Genomic DNA, 24,705 nt, shown 5'->3' with positions numbered 1-24,705 from the left:
TTATAATATTGCTGAAAAAAAGACTTAAATGACTGTTCATCATGTTTGTTAGACACTTTGAAGTTTAAAAAAGTTTTTATTTCTAATGTGTACTTATAATTATAGTTAATAAAATCAAATTGCTTAAATAAGTTCATCGGTTTCTTGTAATAAATTATTTTATTGCATAGTTTTAGTATAAATAAATAAATTTTTTTATAAAATTCTTTTAGCTCTCCTTTAAATCTCCTTTTTCTTATTAAAAGTATTATGGCGACATAAAACTGTCTCCATAAATACACATACCATTAAAAGCATCTTTTTTCCATAATCTGTCATATGAGAATACAATCCGTAGGTCTAATATAAATAATATTCAAAAATGAGCAAGGAAAAATAAATATGAAAATGTAAACAGTAAATAACAATTTAGCTTTACTTCAACATTGTTTCCTCCGCAATTATTACCGTGAATCCAAATACTTAGAGTTATCTTTTACTTAAAGTTTGTTTTTATAACCATTATAAATGCATTGATTTACTTAAGATCCAATGAAAACAATTAAAAAATATCTTTTTGTTGTTATCAACCAATGAATATCTGCTAAATCAAAGTATATAATTTTTAAAATTATGTTCGTATTTTGCAGCCACAAGTTTTTGAAAGAAGTTTTTGAAATTTTTTTCAACTTTTTAAAGGTAAGTCTTTACAAAATTTCGTAAAGGCAACTCTGATTTAGAAGCAAACTCAAATTTGATAATTGCAAAAGTAGCTTTTAAAAGTAACTTTTAAAATAGAAAGAAAAAATACTTTAACGTTTTCATTTATTTCAGTTATTAATGTTTTCATAATGAAAATGTTTTTACATTTTAATAATATTTCAGATTTATAACATCGCTACGAAATCTACTATTTTGACCTTAATTAGCGACTTTCAGTTTTTTGGGGACCCTAATGACAAAAATTAAAAGGAAGGAGGATGGGGGTGGAGGGGTGGTAGCAGGAGGGGATTTCCACTCACTGCTATATATGTATATATATATATATATATATATATATATATATATATATATATATATATATATATATATATATATATATATATAAATACATATATATATATATATATATATATATATATATATATATATATATATATATATATATATATATATATATATATATATATATATATATATATATATATATATATATATATATATATATATATATATATATATATGTTTATATTTTCATATATGGACTAAAATCTAATATTAAAAAAAAAAAGAAACTATATTGTGAAAAAATGGTATCATTTTATGAATGAAATGGAGTGATACTTTTTAAATAATTTCAAATTAAGCATTAGCTGTATTTTTTATTGTTTTTATGTGTTTTAACTTGTTAATGTTTAAAAAATATTTAGAATAATGACGTATTTTGCATTTCCATTTTAAAAGAAACTTTAGTAGATGTAATTCATTTTGGACCTATTAAGATTTTTTTATAAAATTTGTATATAATTAAAAATAATAAAAATACTTTCATCAGAGTATAGTAACTTATAAATTATACTTAATCAGTATTTAATTAAAATTAACTTTAATGGCACCAAAAAAAAAAACAATAAATATATCAGCCATTAAGATGAATAAATTTATTGGCAGAGGAAAACAATCTTTACCTTTTGAGCTCCCTACTGCATGAGATAGTGTGCGATATGGAATTTTTTTGAGAGAGACAAGTAATCAGAATACAAGAAACTATACTGTTGATAAACTAGTTACTGATCAGTGGCGGGTTTAAGGTAGGGAGCAAGGGGGAAGTAGATCCCTCCTTGGGACTATGTTATATATTTTTTAAGGCGAGTAAGAAAATATATCAATAATCTTCTATGTTGTATGCAGTTATAAAATAATCTTCTATGTTGTTATAAAATAATGCAGTTATAAAACAATCTTCTATGCAGTTATAAAATAATCTTCTATGCAGTTATAAAATAATCTTTTATGTCTACAATAATCTTCTATGTTGTATGCAGTTAGAAAATATGTCAATAATCTTTATATGCATTAATTATTCATATATATATATATATATGCACAAGTTATAAAGCATTACTTAGTTTATTGTAAAAACCAACGAATGTTTCTTCCTTTTTTACAAAAAGTTTTTAAACCATAATGCATTGTAACTTAAAGTGTTCTAAAGCGAATGGTCGAAGTGCGAATGAAAGTTTGCACTGTAGTTTATTCTTTTGTACCTGCTTATTTAATATAATCGACCGTTATAATCATATCCTGTAAATTCCCTTTAACTCAAACCTCCAAGAGACCAAGGAATATATCAACATAAATCATATTTTGTTAATGTTTTTTTAACACATCAGAATTGTACACCCTGTTCTGATAAAAGTTGCAAAAAATATATTGGAAAATAATCAGCATGGCTCTTCACCACTTTTAGATATTCCTCAATTAAATGGACAGCCATCTTCATGTCCTTCAGAATATATTCATTTGTTTTTCCACAGCGTGGTGAAAAAGTTATTTTAACTTTATTTGCCAGCAATTGTAAAAAGCGTCTTTTACCATTGCTGACGAATAGAAGTGTTTTTAAAATAAGTTGCAAGTAGTATAATAAACTATTGTAAATTCAAAATAAAAGATATTTAAAAACTCAAATATTGTCCTGTCTTTCTTTTTTAATATATTTTTTGCTTACATAAGAGACAATATAGCTATTTATTCTGTTTATATTGACATCAAACCTAATGTTGTTGATAGTTGTATGTGTTATAAGCGAGTTGATGTTGTTCAGTAAATATAGATCACTAAATTCCTTTGGTGCTAATTTGATATTGTCATTGCAATGCTTGTTAATAATATTGCTGAAAAAAAGACTTAAATGACTGTTCATCATGTTTGTTAGACACTTTGAAGTTTAAAAAAGTTTTTATTTCTAATGTGTGCTTATAATTATAGTTAATAAAATCAAATTGCTTAAATAAGTTCATCGGTTTCTTGTAATAAATTATTTTATTGCATAGTTTTACTATAAATAAATAAATTTTTTTATAAAATTCTTTTAACTCTCCTTTAAATCTCCTTTTTCTTATTAAAAGTATTATGGCGACATAAAACTGTCTCCATAAATACACATAACATTAAAAGTATCTTTTTTTCCATAATCTGTCATATGAGAATACAATCCGTAGGTCTAATATAAATAATATTCAAAAATGAGCAAGGAAAAATAATTATGAAAATGTAAACAGTAAATAACAATTTAGCTTTAGTTCAACATTGTTTCCTCCACAATTATTACCGTGAATCCAAATACTTAGAGTTATCTTTTACTTAAAGTTTGTTTTTATAACCATTATAAATGCATTGATTTACTTTTGATCCAATAAAGATAATTAAATAAATATCTTTTTGTTGTTATAAACCAATGGAAATCTGCTAAATCAAGGTATACGATTTTTAAAATTATGTTCGTATTTTGCAGCCACAAGTTTTTGAAAGAAGTTTTTGAAATTTTTTTCAACTTTATAAACGCAAGTCTTTACAAAATTTCGTAAAAGCAACTCTGATTTAGTAGCAAACTCAAATTTGATAATCGCAAAAGTAGCTAACTTTTAAAACATAAAGAAAAAATACTTTAACGTTTTCATTTATTTCGGTTATTAATGTTTTCATAATGAAAATGTTTTTACATATATATATATATATATTTATATGTTTATATATATATATATTTATATTTGTATATATATACATATATATATATATATATATATATATATATATATATATATATATATATATATATATATATATATATATATATATATGTATATATATATATAAATATATATATATATTTTTAAAGTTATTTAAATATATATATTTAAACAACTTTAAAAAGTATTCTACACAATAGAGTGCTCAATGTTCTCAAAAAAACAGAACAATTATATATAAGTAGAAAATAACTTGGCAAAATTTTTTTTCCATTTAACACTGTGTTTAATCAACAAAGATTCATCAGAAAAATTTTATTAAATTTTATTTTTCTGATGAATCTTTGTTGATGGAACACAGTGTTAAATGGAAAAAAATTTTTGTTAAATGATTTTTTACTTATATATATATATATATATATATATATATATATATATATATATATATATATATATATATATATATATATATATATATATATATATATATATATATATATATGTATATATATATATATGTTATATATATATATATATATATATATATATTTATATAAATATGCGTATAAGTATGTATTTATGTCTGAATATATATATATATATATATATATACATATATTTTATATATATATATGTTTATTTATACATATATATATAATCATATATATATATTTATATACATATATATACGCACATATAAATATATATATATATATATATATATATATATATATATAAATATGCGTATAAGTATGTATTTATGTCTGAATATATATATATATATATATATATATATATATATATATATATATATATATATATATACATTTTATATATATATATATGTTTATTTATACATATATATATAATCATATATATATTTATATACATATATATACGCACATATATATATATATATATATATATATATATATATATATATATATGTATATATATATATATATATATATATATATAAATATGCGTATAAATATGTATTTATGTCTGAATATATATATATATATATATATATATATATATATATATATATATATATATATATATATATATATATATATATATATATAAATATGCGTATAAATATGTATTTATGTCTGATTTTTGGATATCAAGACCAAGATCATAAATTGCAGAAATTATGTTTGCGCAAGACTAAGACCAGTTGTACCAAATTTACATTCAATAAACTGTAGAAAGTCTTCACAAATAACATTATCACAGTCAATGTATCTTATAACTAGAGATAGCTTTTCAACATTAGAACAATCAGAGGCTCCATCAAACAAGATAAAAAGATAACCTAACTTATTAATTTTCTTAATTAGAACTTCTTTGATTGTTATTTCACAGCATTCAATAAGTTCATTTTGTGCGGTTTTAGATATATAGGCTGCATTTTTAGGAGCAGAACAAATATGGTGCTCAAGAGCTTTATCAACTGCTTCAATACGAAAATTTTAAAGGTTTTTCAAATTTACCTATACCAATGTTGTCTTTACATGTTTCTCCGATCTCTAGATAATTCTTACTGTCATTACGATGACCTCGAAAAGCAATACCGTTGCAGTCAAGAAAAATAATTGTCTTTATAATTGAAATTAATTTATTTCGATTACCTATAATAATTTTTTTTTTAAATTATCGATGTCAACTTCAATCAGATTTTTTTTGAATTAGATCTAAATTGCAGCATGTTAAGATAATGCATTGACATTTGATGAAGTCGAAAACTATTATTTTGATCCAAATAAGCATGAGTTGCATTACCCCCTGTTGTAAAAGGTTTTCGAATAAAGTTGATTATTGAGGTATTGTTTTGAATACTGTTACCTAACATTGTATATAAAAAGCTACCTAACATTGTATATGGAAGTCAGTATGCTCCATCTTTAATTTTTCAGTAAGCTAACCAGGAATATTCCAATAGCCATTCCAATAGCCAAAAACAGGAAAAACAAAAGACAAGTAAGAAGTAAATATTTTATTATCTAGATCTAATAACATTGAATCATCTTTGCCAGCAGATGGATGTCTACCGCGCTCATAGTAAGTAGAAACATCATAAAAAAGAAGGCTTGAATGTACAAGGAATATAATTAAGTAAGATTGGATTAGGAGTAACATCAAAATTTACATCTATAATTTTAGTTTCATTATCAATGCAAAACTTTATGTGAGATTGAACTAATGATTTTTTGTTGAAAATAGATTTTTAGGAGGTTAACAAAATAAATTGAGAACCTTGGTGGGAACAGAAGAACGCCATAGAACACTTGGCAAAACTGAACACGATCCACTTATTAAATCACTTTTGACAAATTTCTTTGAGGTAAAAAAATCACTTTTAACAATAGAGACAAAATGATTTGGTGACCATATATCTTTATCCTTGAAAATAGAGCGACAATCTGTGTTATACCATAAAATACTCAGAATTTCTTTATTTGTTTTATGATCACCACGTGGGTATATATTTACATTAAATAACTTTTTATATTATTTAAGTCCAAAATCAGGATAAACAGATCGAATTTGTTTGCTTAACACTGTAGATAATGCAATTAAACAAAGAAAAGAAGCAAATTTACTGTTTCTGCAATTGTTATAGGCTTTTTTTTTTATAAGTTCAGAAATATTTTATATAATTTAATTCTGTAAAAAAATCAGAATTCTTAAATGAAACACATGCCATAAAAACAGAGAGTGAAGAAAAATATTTGGATTCCATTTGGTTTAAGATTATTGGGTATCTTGGGTTTATTCAACAGAAGTTAATAGTCGAGGAACTTCATTTGTTTTATCTGATGAATATATTACTAAAGCAGCAGAGTTGTAAAGTCAGTTACCATTTTTCATTAACCTGTAAAGTCATAACATATATAAACTAAATAAAACTAAAAAAACCATATTTAACTAAAGATTATTTGTCAAGATTTCTTGTTTTATAAACAAAATAAAACATAAAAAAAAAAAAGTGTTTAAGCTCCTACTTTAAAACAATATAGTCTTCATTTTCTTTTTGCATAGGAATAAAAGCTTCCATTTCAGAATTTTTTAAAGAAAGAAGGTCTTTGTTTACAACAGGAAGCTTTGAGTTTAATTCTTTGAGATTATTACGAAGAGATTTGAGATTATAGCTTTGTAAATCGTAATATTAAGCAAATGCTTGGCTTCAATGGCATTGGATAGCAACAAATCCATAATTGCAAAGAAAAATAAAATTTTTATTAAAAATTACTTTAAGCTAATTTTTAATAAGTTTGTAATAAAATTGTAAAAAAACAAATTTCTAATTTTGAACTTCAATTTATTTCAATACTTAAGGCTTTATTCGAATAATTAAGGCGTTATTAGAATAATTAAGGATTCATTTTAATATATAAACGGAATCGAGAGAACCCTTTTGATCAAACGTTCCTGCAACTTTTTTTTGTTGTCTACAGGAAATTCGGGTCAAAAGAATCCTGAAACAATAGGGATGTTTTGGTCTTAATTACGGCAACCAAAATAAATACATTTCAATAACAGTTGATTAAAAGAGTTCATTTGGTTCCGTTTAATTTAAAACAGAATCTTGATAAATTGCGGCGTTTTGAAACATGACGAAAGAGAGCTAAGTCTTTGAGGCATTGTTACAGCCGTTTATGTTGGTAAGCAGAAGATAGTATGGCTCAAAATGAGGTTTTTTAGCTTTCAAAAAAGCAGAGCAGATAATATATTCATATGTTGAGAACATAACAAGGAGAGCTGCTATATCAACTGATTTAGGTAGAATATGCAAGGGGATGCAACTAAATCAACTGAGGGTTTGAGATATTAGTATACTATAAATTTAAGTTTAGTATTTTTTATATCATGAAACATAATTTTTTATTGTTTTTTAGAAATTATGGGTGAATCCTGGGCAATACAGGATACCCCTAGATACGCCCCTGCATATGCATAAATTATACAGCATAACTTAGTTTATTGTAAAAACCACGAATGTTTCTTCCTTTTTTACAAAAAGTTTTTAAACCATAATGCATTGTAACTTAAAGTGTTCTAAAGCGAATGGTCGTAAAGTTTGCGCTGTAGTTTATTCTTTTGTATCTGCTTATTTAATATAATCGGTCGTTTTAATCATATCCAGTAAATTCTCGTTAACTCAAACCTCCAAGAGACCAACGTAAAACGGTTCGACTAAACAAATATTCGATTTAAGCGAAGCAAAACAATTGTTATTGTTTTCAAGGGAGTATAAAATTAGTTTGAAATAAAAAAAGTTTGAGTTATCGGGTTGTTCGGCGTACCGGGACGCAGCTGTATTTATTTTATTTTTATATTCTAAAAAGTTTAATTTTTAAAATCTTAAATGATTTTTTAAATTTTAAGTGTTCTACCTCAAGTGCTATATTAAAGTTTTACACAATTAACAAATGAGCAGTGCCAATGGAGATAGTAAAAAAGCAACTACTGCAAAAAAAAAAAAAAAAAAAAAACAAGTTTGAGCAGCCGTGGCACAGTGGTTAGAATTCTGGCTTTGAACCCAGAGGTCCGAGGTTCGACGCCAGCTCTAGCCCAACAAGTGACATTGGCACGGAAGAAGGCGTGAACCTGTTGTTAAATGCTCTTCCGCAGTGCTCTGCGATAAGACTGTAAGGACTTCTGGGGGCACCTAAAATAACTTAAAAAAAAAAGTCAATATTTCTATACATTTTAACAAGAAACATATATTATCAGAACAGGTTAATAAAACAGAAAACTTATTCATGTCGATACCGTGCACTTCTTTATTATCTGAAAATGAAAAAATCACTGCTTGCAGTATAGAAAAAGATAACTTAGAACCTTCAACTTTTATTTAGGATATTGTATATTATTTAAATTCAAAGTCTTTAAATCAGAATACAAGATGTAGGTTTTCATGGATCTGATTTTATTTATCCTTTTTCAACAAATTATTTGTAAGATAAAATATCAACTAGTTGATATTTTATCTTACAAATATGAAATAATATTTTGTTCAAATTATGGTTGTTACCATGACTGCGAAAAACAAATGCATGTTAAATGCATGTGTGTGCGAGAAAATAAAATTCCTGTAGAACTCAGTTGAACTCAGCTTTATCTAGTCACAGAGAGATAAAGTCGGTAGTTTCACACATTACCATATTGGTGGTGTTGACATAAAAGAGTCAACAAAATTCAAAGAAGTTGAATTAGAGAGAGCAAAGAAACGTAAAATAAAAGAAGAGAAGATCAATGAAAAAGTTCAGCAAGATTATAATTTCTTATCACTGGTTAAACAATTACTTCTAGAACATCTTTGTTAAATATGAAGTTATTAAAGTAAATGCATACTTAAAAAAAAATACAATTTATTATAAAAACTACATTTTGTTAACAATTAGGAAAATAATAATGTATCAATAAGATAAGATATTGCATTTAATTTTAGATTAAAAAAACAGACAAAAAGCTTTCAGAACCAGATTTTTCTAGAGATCAAGAACCTTCAAAAAATATTGTAAAAGTTTATAATAGGATGGACATAACAAACGTTGCAATTGCTAGTATGAGACATCGCACAGGTTTAAGGAAAACTGCGGAAATAGCAACAGCAGCTCTAATTGATGTTGAAATTATAACAAAGAATAGTTTTTTAGATTTTTTTTTTCATCGCAAACTATTGATCACATTAAGGTAGCTAAAGTGACACCAATTTTCAAAGCTCGTGATGCAACCAATGTTTCTAATTATTTTCCAATTTCTATTTTGTCTGTTTTTTCTAAAGTTTTAGAGAGAATTTTATATAACGTAATTTATAATCACCTTTCTTCAAATAATATACTATATGTTAATCAATACGGATTCAAAAAAAGAACTCAACAGAACATGGAATAATCCAAATTGTTCGCAATATTTCAAATTCTTTTAAAAATTCTCAATTCACGTTGGGAGTTTTCATAGATTTATCAAAAACTTTTGATACAATTGATCATAATATTCACCTACAAAAACTTGAGCATTATGGAATTATAGGAAATGTTTTACTGTTACTTAAAAGCTACTTAAACAACCGTAAGCAGTTTGCTTATAATAACTTAACTGACCCATCAATCTATTAAATATAACTTGTGGTGTTCCCCAGGGTTCTAAACTTGGGCCCCTTCTCTTTCTCATTTACATCAATGATTTACATAAAGCTTCGAATTTTATGGCTGTTGTGTTTGCAGATGACACTAACCTTTTTTTATCTGATAACAACATTACAACATTATTTCAAAATATAAATATCGAATTAACAAAAACTTCTGAATGGTTTAAAATAAACAAGCTTTCATTTAATGTTGAAAAAACTAATTGGATACTTTTTCATCCAGCTCCTAAAAAAAAAAACTTCTGCCTTAAGATTTACTATTACTTCTTATTGACAAAATTCTAATAAAATGAGTAATTAATTTAAACTTTTTGGGTATCTTTATCAATGAAAACCTTATTTGGAACACATAGAATTCTTTTGTAATAAAGTTGCTAAAAGTATAGGAATATTGTATAAAACTAGAAGTGCTTTAAATAATTAATATTTTAATTAATATTTGCAAATATTTTGATTATTGTATTAAAACAACTATGATTATATTAATATATTTACTAAATCTTTATAATTTTTTTAGCAGTAGTCGTTTTTATGTCATCGTTAGTTGTTACGCTTTGTCAGTTTATTACTGTTTGTAACTGTAACTTTGTATGTAAAAACGATTGATGTATGGAAAGTTATACCGATTTATTTAAATTATTATAATTACTTTATTATTATTATTATTATTATTATTATTACTATTATTAATATTATTATTATTATTACTAAGATTAATTGTATATAAATAAACTATTTTTTGAAGGTATTTACTTGAGATTAGTATTTCAATACTATTTGTAAATAGCCGTGAAAATTTATTTTCAGAATATATATAATTGATTAAACGTAATTTGACTTAATTATTTTACTCCTTTATCCTTTGTCATTTAAACTATGCAAATATTGCTTGGTGTAGTGATAATAAATCCAAACTTAGGCCTCTTTATCGTCAACAAAAGCATATTGCTCGTCGGATTAATTTTAAAGATAGATTACCTCTCTTATTTGAAATGAAAATTCTTGATATATATCAGCTAAATGTTTTTAATATTCTTTGTTTTATGTACAAATGTAAAACTCCAACCCAGTTTCTTTCCATAATTTATTTACCTTAAAAAATGAAAATAAATACAACTAAAGAACTAATAATTTAAATTGTCAGCTATTCTTTTAAACTAATTTTGGAAAATCAAGTATTTCATTTTGTGGAGCTTCTCTTTGGAATAAAATAGTTTTAAAACATTTTGATTTTTCTTTGGAATGGAGTTAGTTCTCATTCAAAAAATAGGCTTAAGGAAATCATTTTTTTTATTGATGATATATTTTTGTATTTTTAAAAATTGAATAATTTACTTTTTTATTTTTCATGCAGTGATACAACTGAATATATTTATAAATGCACTTAAATTTTTCTTGTGCTTTAAACACTTGACAAGGTATGTATGCATTTGATTTTTATGAGATTTTTAATTTTACGAGCGGTTCTCAATGAAGACTTGATGGTCTTCTGCGAGTGTTCGCTTTCTTTTTATTTATTAAATCAAATACTTGTATATTTTTTGCTTATTTATATTTTCTAGTTGTTAAAGGATTTTTAATCTTACCAATTTAATTTATTTGTATAACGACTTTTATACTTTGTATAAATTTTAAGTTTCAAGTTCGTCATCAGCGGTTCTCTGAGACAAGACCTGATGGTCTTCTTTCAGTATTCATATTCTTTATTTATTTTTTATTTATTTATTTTTACGATATCTTCACTTGTTATTTTTCTCTTGTATATTTGTATTTGTATCTTAAACATTATTAAATAGAACAAAAAATAAGGGGCACAAGAGAAGTTAGCATTGTAATAAATTAGATAAAGATCTTGAAAATAATGAGGTTTCCTGTATTATTTTTGATTGCAAAAAAGATAATACAAAAGTATTAACAGAATTTAATAACATATATTTTCCTTATCTTATTAAGGAAGAACATTTTTCTGTAGTTACTGAATCAGGTGGCAGATATCTATTTCACTTTGCTTCAGATAATTGCAGACTACCTGGTTATCAGGTTGATGAAAATAAATTTAGAAATGCAATTAAAAGGCATCGGAGGAGATGGCAAAAATGTAAATACTGAGCATGAAGGTGGTGCAATGCAATGTATGGAAAAAAACTAACAAGGTGAAAGTCTGGGTTGTTTGTAATCATCACACCAGTTAGTTATGGTTAATGCACTTAATTATAAATTGAGATGGCCAAACAAAATGTCAAAATGTGTGGTCTGAAAAACTTGGAAAAATTTTAAATACAGCTACAGATCTTAAAATCAATCCTAGTTTTACAAAGATTGATTTTGGACCTCCGTTACTTGTTCTTTGCCCAGAAGTTATCAAAAGTTTGAGTACTGATTAAAGCTATGCTTATGATCCGTGTAAATGAATACAAGCAACTAATGCTGGGGATTATAGCCATAGGTATAGAAGAACACCTGATATTAACATTGACTTGAAAAATAATCTTACAGAGTGACTCTTGATATGCAATTTTACAACTGCTGCTATTAAAGATTTTATTAATAGCCCCATGGTTGTTCCCCAATGGAGTTCTCATACACAGTCAGTTGAGAGGTGTATAAAAAAGTTTATAGAAACTGCAGGACATGTCCACACAGTAGAGAGAAGGGAATCTTACATAAGAGCTCAATTCATTAGTAAAGAGGTAATGTCGGCTAAATTATACTTAAAATGATTTTTCATCGTTGCGTTTTAAAAAGTATAAGATATCTTTTTAATAAACGTTTTTATATAGGAATTATCTTTAATTTATTGTTGTTTAAATATTTAAAGTATAATTACATACTTAATATAACATTTAATTTAGTATAGTATTTAATAAGTATTTCATATTTATTTAAATACTTTATTGTTTCTATAAACTAGTTATTGTCATATATCTTATCTTTGTTAAGACAATAATACTCGTATTTAGATATATTTAATTATTAAATATAAATTACGTTTAAATGTAAGCTTCCTCCTTAGAAAAATTTATCAAGAAGTATTGAAATATTTAATTTATGAGCAAATATTTACAAGGATTGAAATGGATTTTACAAAGACCGCTTTGCAAAATTTTTTGATACAGGCAAATTTATGTGAGAGTATAAACTGCAAAATTTTTAAATTTTTTTATCAAAGAGCATTTCATTAATTATTAATTGTGTCACTTTCCTTAAAATTCGGAGAAATTTATTATTTAACTCCTTTCCAATATATTCCGAACATAGTCGTTTCAACTATTACGTAACCGATAAAACGACAGTTATCTTTTTTTCAATTTAGAGGCAACTGTGTTTAAGGGACTTTTAAAAAAGTTTTTAACTTGCAAAAATTAAAATAAAAAGTTAGAAATAATCAAACTATTTTGTTTCTAGGTCGATTTAGGAATTAAAACCGTGAAACATTTCTTTATGGGTATGCATCTAGTAGTTTCTATGCTGGTCATATACAATAAAATGTAGCTAGCATTATAATACAAAAACAAATATGAATTTAAAACATTTTTAAAATGACACACCCTACTATAAAAACAGGGCTTGCAGTTTTGAAGCCTAGATTTAAAATAAAAGATTTTTTAAACAGAAGTTTTGAAAATAAAACCTTTGATAAACTTAGGAGAGCTAAAGTTAAACTAGTTAAACTGTCGAGTTTAAAGTAGGGCTTTTAAAAGGAGAGCGAAGAAAAAGAGAGAGAACATGGTAGCTAAATTTTCAAAAATTATAGTTTTTTTTTTATTAAATCAATCCAATATGCAACTTCACACTAAAGAAAATAATATTAACAAGACGAAAGCAATAACATTTAAAATGAGGTAGCCTATATGGACCCTTTAAGTGAAGTTTGTGAAGTTGAGAGTGTTGAATTGACAATGATGAATTTTACTCTGGTAATTTTCATATTTTAATTTTTATCATCTTTAACATTTGCGAGACAAAATAAACTTATTAATGTTTAATAAACTAAAATATGTTATAAAACACATTTGTGGATTACTAATAATTATGATGTAAACATTTTTTCATTGTATAAAATCTGTTTGCAGTTTGCAACAAGAAGCATAAGGTTGTAGCTTAAAACATCGTTTAATTTTTGGTACATCATTTTGTGGGGTTTACTTTTTACGTATTTAATAATAAATTTTTATAAATATTCACATTTTATGACACTTATTACATACATTTATCTATTTTTTTATAATCTTAATGCTTATCATAAATACATTTTTTTTTCTAGATACCATAAAGATCCTGCTTAATGGCCATTACAGTTAAAGGAAAATGAACGTATGCACTACTTAAGCAAGGTCTATGCTTTTCTTGAAAATAAAGCGTCTAATCTTCGTAAATAAATTTCTAATCTTTGAATCGAGCTTTTTAAAATCAGTATAGATGTTAATATTTATATATTTTCAAAAAAATTGAATTATGGTGAAAAGTGTGATCAAAAACGACGTTTTATGACTCTTATAAATGTGTGTTTTGTTATGTTTGAAATTGCTTTCTATCGATTACAACAACTTATTTTTATGAAGTGGTTTTTTCAATTGGAAAAAAGCTGAACAAACTGATTTTAGCCAATCAAACAGCAAGAAACATATGCCATGTATGATTAAGTGGATACAATTCATAAAACAAAATACTCTTATCGATGATTATATGGTTAGCCAGATTAAAGACGAGATTGGGCTGTGATTTTAGAAAGAGTAGTAGCAGTTCATTTTTTAGCCAAAAGAGGGTTTTTTGAGGCTATAATGAAGTTATAGGATCATCAAATTACGGAATTTTTTTAGGCGTGCAAACTATTTTCTTAATCTGATCCAGTTTTGCAGCAAGACATTCACACTTTTGCAAATAAAGGCAAAGAGAATGTTTTTTATTTGTCTAAAACTGTGTGCAGTGTCAGAGAGTGCAACAATTCTAACAACTATTTTGGTGTTCTTCAAAGTGTGAATATTTTTTTGTAGGTTCTACACACAGATGCGATTTATTGAAAAGTTACCCAATGTTTGCATAATCTATGTTTTTATAGCATATAGGTTGTTTTAAAATATTCCCTTAGCGAATTGCGAGGCTAAGAGTTCATCCTTTACTTTTAAAAGAGTAAAAGACATGCACTGGTTATCAGTGCTCAATCATTCAACTTCGATGTAAGTTGAATGATTTCTTCCTGCATTTCTTTTCCGCAAACCATTTTTTTCTAATTAACTTAATTAAATATTTAATTTTGATAACTTTACTAAAAAATTTTAATTATTTTTAATTTTTATTAAACTTAAATTTTAAACTTTTATTATTTACTTTATTAACTATTTATTAACTTTTAATTTATAAAGTTTACTAAAAATGATATCTAATTATGATTTTAAGTTTTCTTAAAAGAAAAAATGTTTTGCTATATATTTTTTTTGCACAAAGAAATAGGTAAAAATAGGCTAAGATTACCCAACCTACACTAAATATTTCATATTTATTTTATTGATCAATGAAATAAATATGAATTATTTAGGAAATGTATAGAAAATAAATATGAAATATTTATTGTTCAATAAAATAAATATGAAATATTTAGTGTAGGGTTGGGTAATCTGAGCCTATTTTTACCTACTTCTGACTAAGAACAAAAAATATATAGCAAAGCAATTTTTTTTTGAAGAAAACTCAAAATCATAATTAGATATCACTTTTAAACTACATTTAAAGATTTATACTTAGTTTTTAAAGATGTTTAAGGAGAATTAATTTAGTTGTATTCTATAGACCCACATCGCCCCGTTAAGTGGTTTAATGTCGGTCTAAGTCACATTTTTATCCTTTTTTCAATAAAATATACCAACCTTTATTATCCTACAAACCTTCATTATCCTAAAAAACTAACCTTCATTATCTTACAAAAACTACATGTTTGTATAATAAAAATTCCATGTGCAATCCTTCAAAACTGCTACGTTATCTAATAGTTTTAATTGAAAACATAATATCATTACATCTTTAATGATCATTTAAAGGTATCCATAGCAGCATGACCCCAGAAAAATTCCCTATATATATATAAATGAATTCAGTCAGGTTTGTAATTAATACCAATTTTTATTTTAAAGGAATTTTTTGTTGTATAATACACATTGACATTCAGACCCACATTACCCCACTCAAAAATATTGCTTGTTTCAAAAAAAACTATGCATCATTCAGTCTTAAAACTTATTTGAACCTAATTATTTGGTAATTTTTCTTCCAGATAAAACATTTTCGATGTTTTAGATCCCGTTTTTAACACCCTTTTTCTAAAGTTTAAGGTTTTTGATAAAAATTTCTCTTTAAGTGTATGCGCTATTTTGATTCAAAATATACTTAAGAACTTGCATAGTAAGTTTATAATTAAAATTTACCACCTATAACATACAAAAAAAACTTCTACCTAAACCTTTCTTCTGAAAAAGTGATAAAGTTTGATTAGACCCATCTTACCCCTAGACCCACATTACCCCATCCTAGCCTATTCAAATAAATATCAGCGCTAGCTTTTTCAAGAGAACCTTTCTTTTTACTCATTTTTGCTGTTGCCCACGGAAAAAGGCTTTCTTCTTTAAAATTGCACCCTTAATCCACCGTTGTTTATTTTAAAACAACTTTTCTATGGTACTTTAAGTTTCGTGTCAATATACCAATCATCTGCCACGAAATTTACTATATACGGTGTAGTGAATTATTTAGGTCGCTAAAATAACAAACACAGTAAAAATGGTAATTTTAAAAATCTTTAGATGAACTGCTTACCGAGATTTAAATACAGTTTCACAGAAGCCAAAATATACTATTTCTTTTTTATTTGGTTATTTGACAACACAAAAACTTGATAGATACGATCTATACTAAGCACTGATTGTTCATAAGTTAAATGGGTTTGTTGACACGGTTGCAGGTTTTTTTTCCTTAGTTGCAACTTGCTAATATAATTATATATTCTATATTTAATATAATTACATATTCTGTGATTATGCAAATTAACAATGGACTTGATGTTTGGAATACACGAAAAGTTACTTGAAAAAAGTTACTTGAAAAAAAGAATAGAGTTGTAAAGAAAAGAAACGATTGAAAGAAGACTTGAAAAACTGTAGGTTTTAAGAGTCAAGAAAATAGATAGATATAGAGAGTTCCAAAAAAGTGCGGGGAAAAAAACTAGACGAGTAAAAGTATTTAGAGTATGCAGGAACAGATGTAAAAGAAACGTATAAAACTTTGCTGAATAAAGAGTTAAGAGAGAATGAGTTTTAGTAAATGGAACTAGAAATACTAGCTCCTATGAGCAGCGACCATGATAGTATTTGCAGAGAAGGGAAAGAGGTGCAACTTTAAGACGGTGGGATAGAGGCTCAAGCATGGCAGATAGCGGCTAAAGCTTGGCAGATATAAGCCAAGAAGAAGTACAGAAGAGGACTCAGCGCTGTTGTTACTGAATAAAATTATTCAGTATTAATTATTAATAATAAATAAAATAATTCAGTATATAATTATTCAGAATAAAATTATTCAGTAACAACAGTTTGCAAGTCAGCCGTAGAGCGAGAGGATCGAAAACCGTATTGATTGCCTGACAGTAAGTTATTTGACTCAAGATGTAATGTAAGAAATTTGTTAATCAAAGACTCAAAGACCTTGCTAATGACAGAAAGAAGACTGATCAGAAAATAATTGGATGGGTCAGGGCTCTAATGAGTTTTTGAAAATTGAAATAACAGATATCATTTTCCAGCAAGTAGAAGAACAAGACTCAGTCAAACTATTATTAAATAGTTTAGAGAGAATTGAAGAGAGTTTAAAAAGTAAAAAAGTGTAAAACACTTTAGTAAGACTATAACAAGAATGTTGTCTAAATCACAAACCGTAGAAAAGTTGATTTGAAAAATAGCTTTAGCAACGGAAGCTGGAGAGATTTGAATGTCTAACAATTGGTTGAATGTCTGACGTGGTAAATCGATTAACCTGTTTAATTAGAATGGAGTGGGAATGGAAGAAAGAGAATAGCCATAAGAATAAAAAGCCAAATTAGAAGAAAAGTTCTTTGCAAATATTTCTGTCTTTTCCTAGGAGAGGTATAAGATCAGTCCCATGGATGAGAGATGAAATGTTGGACCTACGATTGTTAATGACGCTGTTGAAGATTTTCCAAAAGCCTCTTGAGTCTAACCTTTGAGATAAGATACGAGATTTAGTAAACTAAAAGTAATAGAGCTTATCATTAAACAAAACTTTTTTACATCGATTTCATGCAATAATAACTAGAAGTTTGTTCTCAAGAGAGTTTTTCTTTTGAAAAAGATGAAAAAATTGTTGCGATTTGATACAGAAGCTGCACGAAGGATATACATAGGTATAGATTAGATATAGCTGCACGAAGATGAAATCCATGGAGTGTGATGAGACATGAATTAGAACCATAAATCTTCCAATTCTGCTTGATTCTATTAGGTTACGTAGGAAACGCATTTATTAGTTGAGAGAGAAAAAAAATAAGCTCAAGGACGTCACGAATAAAATCACAAAAAAAATCCCTGTCATTTATAGGGTAGTAGTAAGTAGTGCGATGATAGGGTAAGTCTATAAAGGAAATATGAGATAAAAGGTTTGAAGAGATCATTGCACGGTGAGAGCCACCTAAAGGAGTAAAAGGAGAAACTAAACAAAAGCAGGGATCAGAGACAAGACATAAATCAAGGAGTGTAGGTAAGTGATTAGGGTTGTCAGGAAATCGAGTCACAATGTTAACTATCTGAGTAAGAGATTGAGAAATGTAAAAGTTATAAGCTTTAGTCCCACCAGGGTCAGTGGCGTTAGCCAATTGGCTAAATGGCGTTAAACCTGAGCAAAGCCATTAATTGTTATGAGCAATAACAAAATTATTGTAGGAGGGGTTAAGAGAGAGGGAATGGTTAATTTTATCACAAATTTCATCTAAAAGAGTGCAGTCTTGGGATAAAGGAGAATAATTAAGAACTAAGAGAAAGGTGATATTGAAAAGTTAGAAGAGATTCAAACCTGATTTCACAACAATTAGATTCTTTGCAAATCAAAGGATAGTACCCATAAACATTGAGATCTGAAGAAAGAATATGTGAAAAGAGAGAGGGAATGGTCAATTTTATCACAAATTTCATCTAAAAGAGTGCAGTCTTGGGATAAAGGAGAACAATTAAGAACTAAAAGAAAGGTGATATTGAAAAGTTAGAAGAGATTCAAACCTGATTTCACAACAATTTGATTTTTTGCAAATCAAAGGATAGTACCCATAAACACTGAGATCTGAAGAAAAAATATGTAAATTTAAATTAGTCTTACTAAGAACAAGCAAGGCTAGCAAATTTTAAAATAGGTAAAATTTAACTGATAGAAAGTTGCTTCACAGACCCCAAATATTTGTAAAAGATATATTGAACATTTAGTTGGTGGGGTAGGTTTTTTATGTTTAATATTTTAGGTTACTTTTGGCATGGTTTAAGTTTAAAGAGATCTTGACTCATAAATAGACTAAGCAATACACAGCCTCCTATTCATTGAGCTATACAATTGTCTCAGTCATGCTAATTAACCCTAAGTTGTAACTTAGGGCTTCTTATGTGGCATTGAAAATGCGCACAAAAAGCATTTACGGGGACACCATTCATGTACAACATGGCAATATTGTTACTCTGATATTTTTCAGCTGTTGATGGAATGCAGAATTTGGGAAACCTTACCACCAGCTAGCCTTAGAACCCATAAACTGAGTTTTAGAGCTGTACCCTTATTAGGAAATAACAGAAAGAGTTACATAGCGACTATAAAAGAAGCACACGCAAAAACTATGAGTAGAGTCAAGAAGATCCAGCATTCATCATCCTACGCAGAAAACAATGTTACTCAGGTTTACATCTTTGCCAGCCCAATAGATAAAGAAGGAGTTCGAGGCTGGTTAGCAGGATTATTCTGCTTACACCTTAAGTCTCTGACTTGGAGACCTTCTACAAGACAGTAGCTGGATGCAGTTAACATCTGCCCAAGATAAGTAATTACCGAGACACCATCTCTAGCCTTTACTCAACTAAAAACCCCAAAGCAGGGGATTTTTAAGTTAGAGTTTGTTTTTACTAGCCTTTGCCTAAAAAAAACAATCTAGACAGCAGCAGGGCTTGAGGCAGGTCGTACTTAGTTATATGATACCGGTAGCAGAGTGATTGTGATGATCCTAAGCCTGACCTGTCTTGGGTATACCCTTTCCTTTCTATTTTCTGGTCTTCTTAGAACCTAAAAAAATTTAAAATCTGTTAAGAAACATATAAATTCAGTCATTTACTACTCAAGTATTATTCTAAAAAAAATTATTAAATTAACTTAATTTACATCTTTCAGCTTGACATTTTCTACTTTCATTCTTTCAGCTAAGAGATCATTTTTTTAATACTTAGTGGAGATGTTAAAAAGCTGGAAAGATTATGAGAGGAATTTTTTCACTATTTTTTGCTGAAGACAATTTAGTCAGTTTCTTGTATTATAAATTAAGTTTGATGTTTTGATGTTAATGTTCTACCCTGAAATCACAACTATCTTGCCAAACCCAGCATTATCCTAAATTTTTTTAAACTTAGGTTCAAAGCAAGAATTTTTAGGATATGTACAAACAACATTTTTACAAACAAGATATTTAGATTTTAGTTTCAACTTGCAACTAACATTAGTAGAAGTGAGTTTATAGCTGTGACTCGCAAAGAATGAATTAATTGTATCTCAAACTATCACCGCTAGATGGAAGCTGTCCTTGAGGTAATTCTCTCAGTGAGTACTTACACAGTTAAATATACCTCAATTTTCCTGTATCTTTTGGTTTTTTCTTCTTCTGTCCTATTATCATTCTTTTTTTAGCTGTTCAAACACTTTCATAGAACGCTATTTACAAAATCACGTTGAAGTGATATAGTGTTTTGTGCAAAAGTATAAATAAAAATACTGAGTTTATTTATTTATCTGTTATCAATGACAAAAATTGATTTTAAAAATAGGTAAAAAACATCCTATAATTTATTGTCATATATATTTAGTATTTATGAAACGCTTTTTTTGCATACACAATGTTAAAAAAAATAAAGAAATAAGATTATTTTATTAATTATATTTTCTTACATACACAATGTTGAAGTTTTACATACACAATGTTGAAGTGTTACATACACAATGTTGAAGTAGATAAAATTATACAATTATTCCATAATTCTGTTGCATACATAATTTTTAAGTAAATAAATACATTTGTTACTTTTTTTTTACAGGTAAACTTAATAAAAGAAGTTCAATAACCGCATGTGATGCCATCACGAATTATAGTTAATGATAACGTTCTACAACCACAAGCAGATATGACATCGCAGAAAATAAAAAATGATGACGTTCTACATTCACAAGCAGACATTAATCAAATGGCTAGCGAGACCACGCAAAATACAAACAACGATGATGTTTTTATTCCTCAGCCAAATGAAGAAAATTTATTAGCTGACATTTTAGGGGATGACGTTAAAGAAATTAAAACACCAATTTTTGAAACTGGGAACAAAGTTGCAAGTTTTGTAAAAGGGTCGTTGAACTTGGCTTATTTAGCAGCAAAACAATCTAAATCAGTTGAAGATTGGGTAAAAAATGGCGCCCTTACGTTGACTTCTCTTTACGAATTGGGATTAGGTATTCATCAAACCATCAAAATAAAAGAAAAGAAAAACATACGCGAAGAGAGGTTTAGAAAACAAGCAATAAAGTTAAAAAGTAAACTAATTAGTATGATGATAGGCGAAAAACTGGACGCACAGGAAGAGAATTTTAAAAAAGCAACCCAAGTATATCTTGCGCGTTATTACGCAACCTATTACATCGATAAAATTGACTATTATAAAGAAAAGAGTGAAAAGAAGAAGAACGTGCGTTCGTATCCATTGATTAAAAATTTTGAAGAATATTTTTCGTCTAGTGGTACACTTGCTGAAAAAATAGATAGTTACAGAAAAAAACTAGTTAAGTTGAATATTGACAGAGAAATACCAAATACAAAAAGTAGTTATTTTGAATACGTAGAGTATATTTTGAAGAAAGATTATCGTGAGTTTGTTAAGGAAGAGCATAAAGAGGAGTTTGCCTTGAAATATAAATTGTACAGAGCATATTTAAAACATGGGGAGTTTGATAAACAAATTTGTTGTGGCGATCAAAATGAAGAATTAAAAGCCCTCGCAAGTATTATTATCTTACCTGGAATTTATTTTTCTTTTTCAAGAGCAATGAGTGAATATAAATGGAACAGAAACATTTTAAAACTAGAAGAAGCTATGAAATCTTACTTGAAAGTTGAATCAAAAATAAAGGCTGTTATTAAGAAAAAACTTGCTATTGAAAAACTAAATTACTACTGGAAACTAACAGATTCTAGATATGGGAAGTTTTTATTGGATCTAAATCTTAAAGAATTGAGTTATGAATTTAAAAATGGTTCTTGTGAAAAAAAGTTTGACGTTGCTTTTGACTTATTTCAAAAATTGAGTTATACAGGCATTGCAAATCGAATGAACTACGTGCATTTAAATATTGAATACAAAAAGATTTGATACACAAAAATAAATAATGTAAATAAAACAAAAATGAAATAAATAAAAATACCATGAGCTAGTAGTTAGTTTTCTTAAAAAAAATTTTCTACCGTCTACCGTCTAAATTTATCTCAAAATTAAATTTATCAGTTGATTGACATTTTTACTTAAACGAAGTGATGCATCAGTTTGTTATGGAAAAGGTGCCAAAAGTCAAATAGCATTTTAAGCATGTCAAGTTTTCAAATCAAATTTGATACACTGAAAGCTCTAATAACTGACTCCTCAAACTAATTACAATCATTTTTAGACATGGACAACAACTGTTTCCATCACGATATTTCGAGTTTATAGCCTGTTTAGATCTTCAATTTAAATCTTAAAAAAGCTCATTACAAAAAGTTAATTTTTTCAAATATATAGCATTTAGTTTTAAATTAGTTTAATAATCGAAACAAGTTAACTAATAAGATAAAAATTTGTTATGATAAAAGAAAAGAAATTACAATAATTTTTAATCAAGTTAATCAAACAAGTGTAAAAAATGTTCATCAACTGTAAAAACAATAATACTGAGAGAAGGGGCCGTCGCGAAGAGGTCTTACATTGGGAGGGGGATGGTTGCTTTTTTTTTGCCAACTAACAACCAAAAAAAAAAAAACTTCTACGTCCTCCTTCAGGACGGCCCTGACTGTGAATTTTTTTACTTTTTCTAGGTTTTTATCAAAGAATAAATGTTATAATATAATTACTGTGATAATATAATAACTGTCTAATAATTCTTGTTGAGTAAGTTAACCCATTTGGGAACAATTTTTTTTTGTAAACTTTTTTTAATTTTGTATTAGAATCCACGTATGTGAACACAGGAAAAAATATCTTTTTGCAAAACAAGAGTATTAAAAATGTCTTTGGAGAATATAAATGAATGTTCCCATTTGTGAACGCTGGTCTTTATAGCAAGTAAATAAAATTAACAGATTCAGCAAAACATCAAATTATTTATTTGCTCCCATTTGGGAACGCTGGACCGTTATGGGTTAATATGTAGACAGAATTAATTTTGTTAGAAGCTAAGAACGCATCAAAGTTAATTTGAAAAGATTTTTTTTCATACAAAAGAAAAAGAAAAGACCAACTTTGAAAAAATTAATAAAGTGTTTTAGCTGATAAAGTTTTTTTATTTAAGGTTTTTATTTTTTTTATTATTATTAAATATTAAAAATTTTGCAACAATATCTTTGTTTCAAACATAAATATTATTCCAAATTAATAATTGGCGTTTCATTAACGAAGTTATTACTAAAAATTATCTAAACAGTGCACAGTGGGGCAGAATAGCTTTTAAACTGGACAAAATTTTTTTTTTTTGATTTTTATGTTAAATAATTATTTTAAGGGCATTTCTTAGACAGGAAAAGTTACTCTAAAGTTTTTTAAACATTCATTTACAATTCAGACGTTTTTAATGTATTTTTGAGTAAATTCGAGTAAAGTTCTTAAATGTTAATAAAAAATTTAAAAAAATCAAAAGCTTGCATGAATAAACAATATTAAAACAAATTCCAATCACTAAACTAAATTACAGTAATTCGAATTTAATGTAAAAAATCACTCAAAAGAAGTTACTCAATAACTCGTTAAGTTTTTAAGCTTATTATTATTAAAATTATTATTAAAATTATTATTAAAATTATTATCAAAATTATTATTAAAATTATTATTAAAATTATTATTAAAATTATTATTAAAATTATTATTAAAATTATTATTAAATTTATTATTAAAATTATTATTAAAATTATTATTATTATTAAAAGTTACTTAAAAACTCGTTAAGCTTTTAAGCTATTAAAGCTTAACATCAAGTTTAAAAACTTGCGCAAAACAAATCTTACAAAAAAAAAGAAAAAAAAAAGAACGTCATTAGTTCATTTTCAAATAGTACAAGTAAGTGCAAAAAAAAAAGCTTCACAGTCATATAATCATCAGCATTTTCATTAAAATAAAATTTGAAACTGTATCTAACTGAGGACATGAACTAAAAGTGCATTTTCATCAGTCTATAATCATCAGCATTTTCATTAAAATAAAATTTGAAACTGTATCTAACTGAGGACATGAACTAAAAGTGCATTTTCATCAGTCTATAATCATCAGCATTTTCATTAAAATA

At 26.6% G+C, this 24,705-nt stretch overlaps 1 protein-coding gene across 6 annotated transcripts; it reads left to right on the top strand.

Moving 5' to 3' along the window:
• The first annotated feature begins 341 nt into the window (after nt 1-341).
• Nucleotides 342-23,031, top strand: LOC136092404 (uncharacterized). 6 transcript variants are annotated; one of them, XM_065820600.1, is made up of 4 exons: nt 623-678; nt 11,246-11,309; nt 14,156-14,225; nt 21,225-22,966. In XM_065820600.1, exon 4 carries the CDS (start codon nt 21,261-21,263, stop codon nt 22,545-22,547), a length of 1,287 nt encoding a protein of 428 aa, XP_065676672.1. In that variant the 5' UTR covers nt 623-678; nt 11,246-11,309; nt 14,156-14,225; nt 21,225-21,260; the 3' UTR covers nt 22,548-22,966. The 6 variants fall into 6 exon arrangements, with proteins under 6 accessions (XP_065676668.1, XP_065676669.1, XP_065676672.1 ...); XM_065820599.1 differs by lacking the exon at nt 623-678 and adding an exon at nt 3,359-3,457; XM_065820597.1 differs by lacking the exon at nt 14,156-14,225 and having other exon boundaries at nt 437-678; nt 21,225-23,031.
• Nucleotides 23,032-24,705: the final 1,674 nt, after the last annotated feature.

This window comes from Hydra vulgaris, chromosome 15 (assembly GCF_038396675.1).
Source record: "Hydra vulgaris chromosome 15, alternate assembly HydraT2T_AEP".
NCBI lineage: Eukaryota > Metazoa > Cnidaria > Hydrozoa > Anthoathecata > Hydridae > Hydra > Hydra vulgaris.
This window is presented reverse-complemented; position numbering and strand designations above follow the sequence as displayed.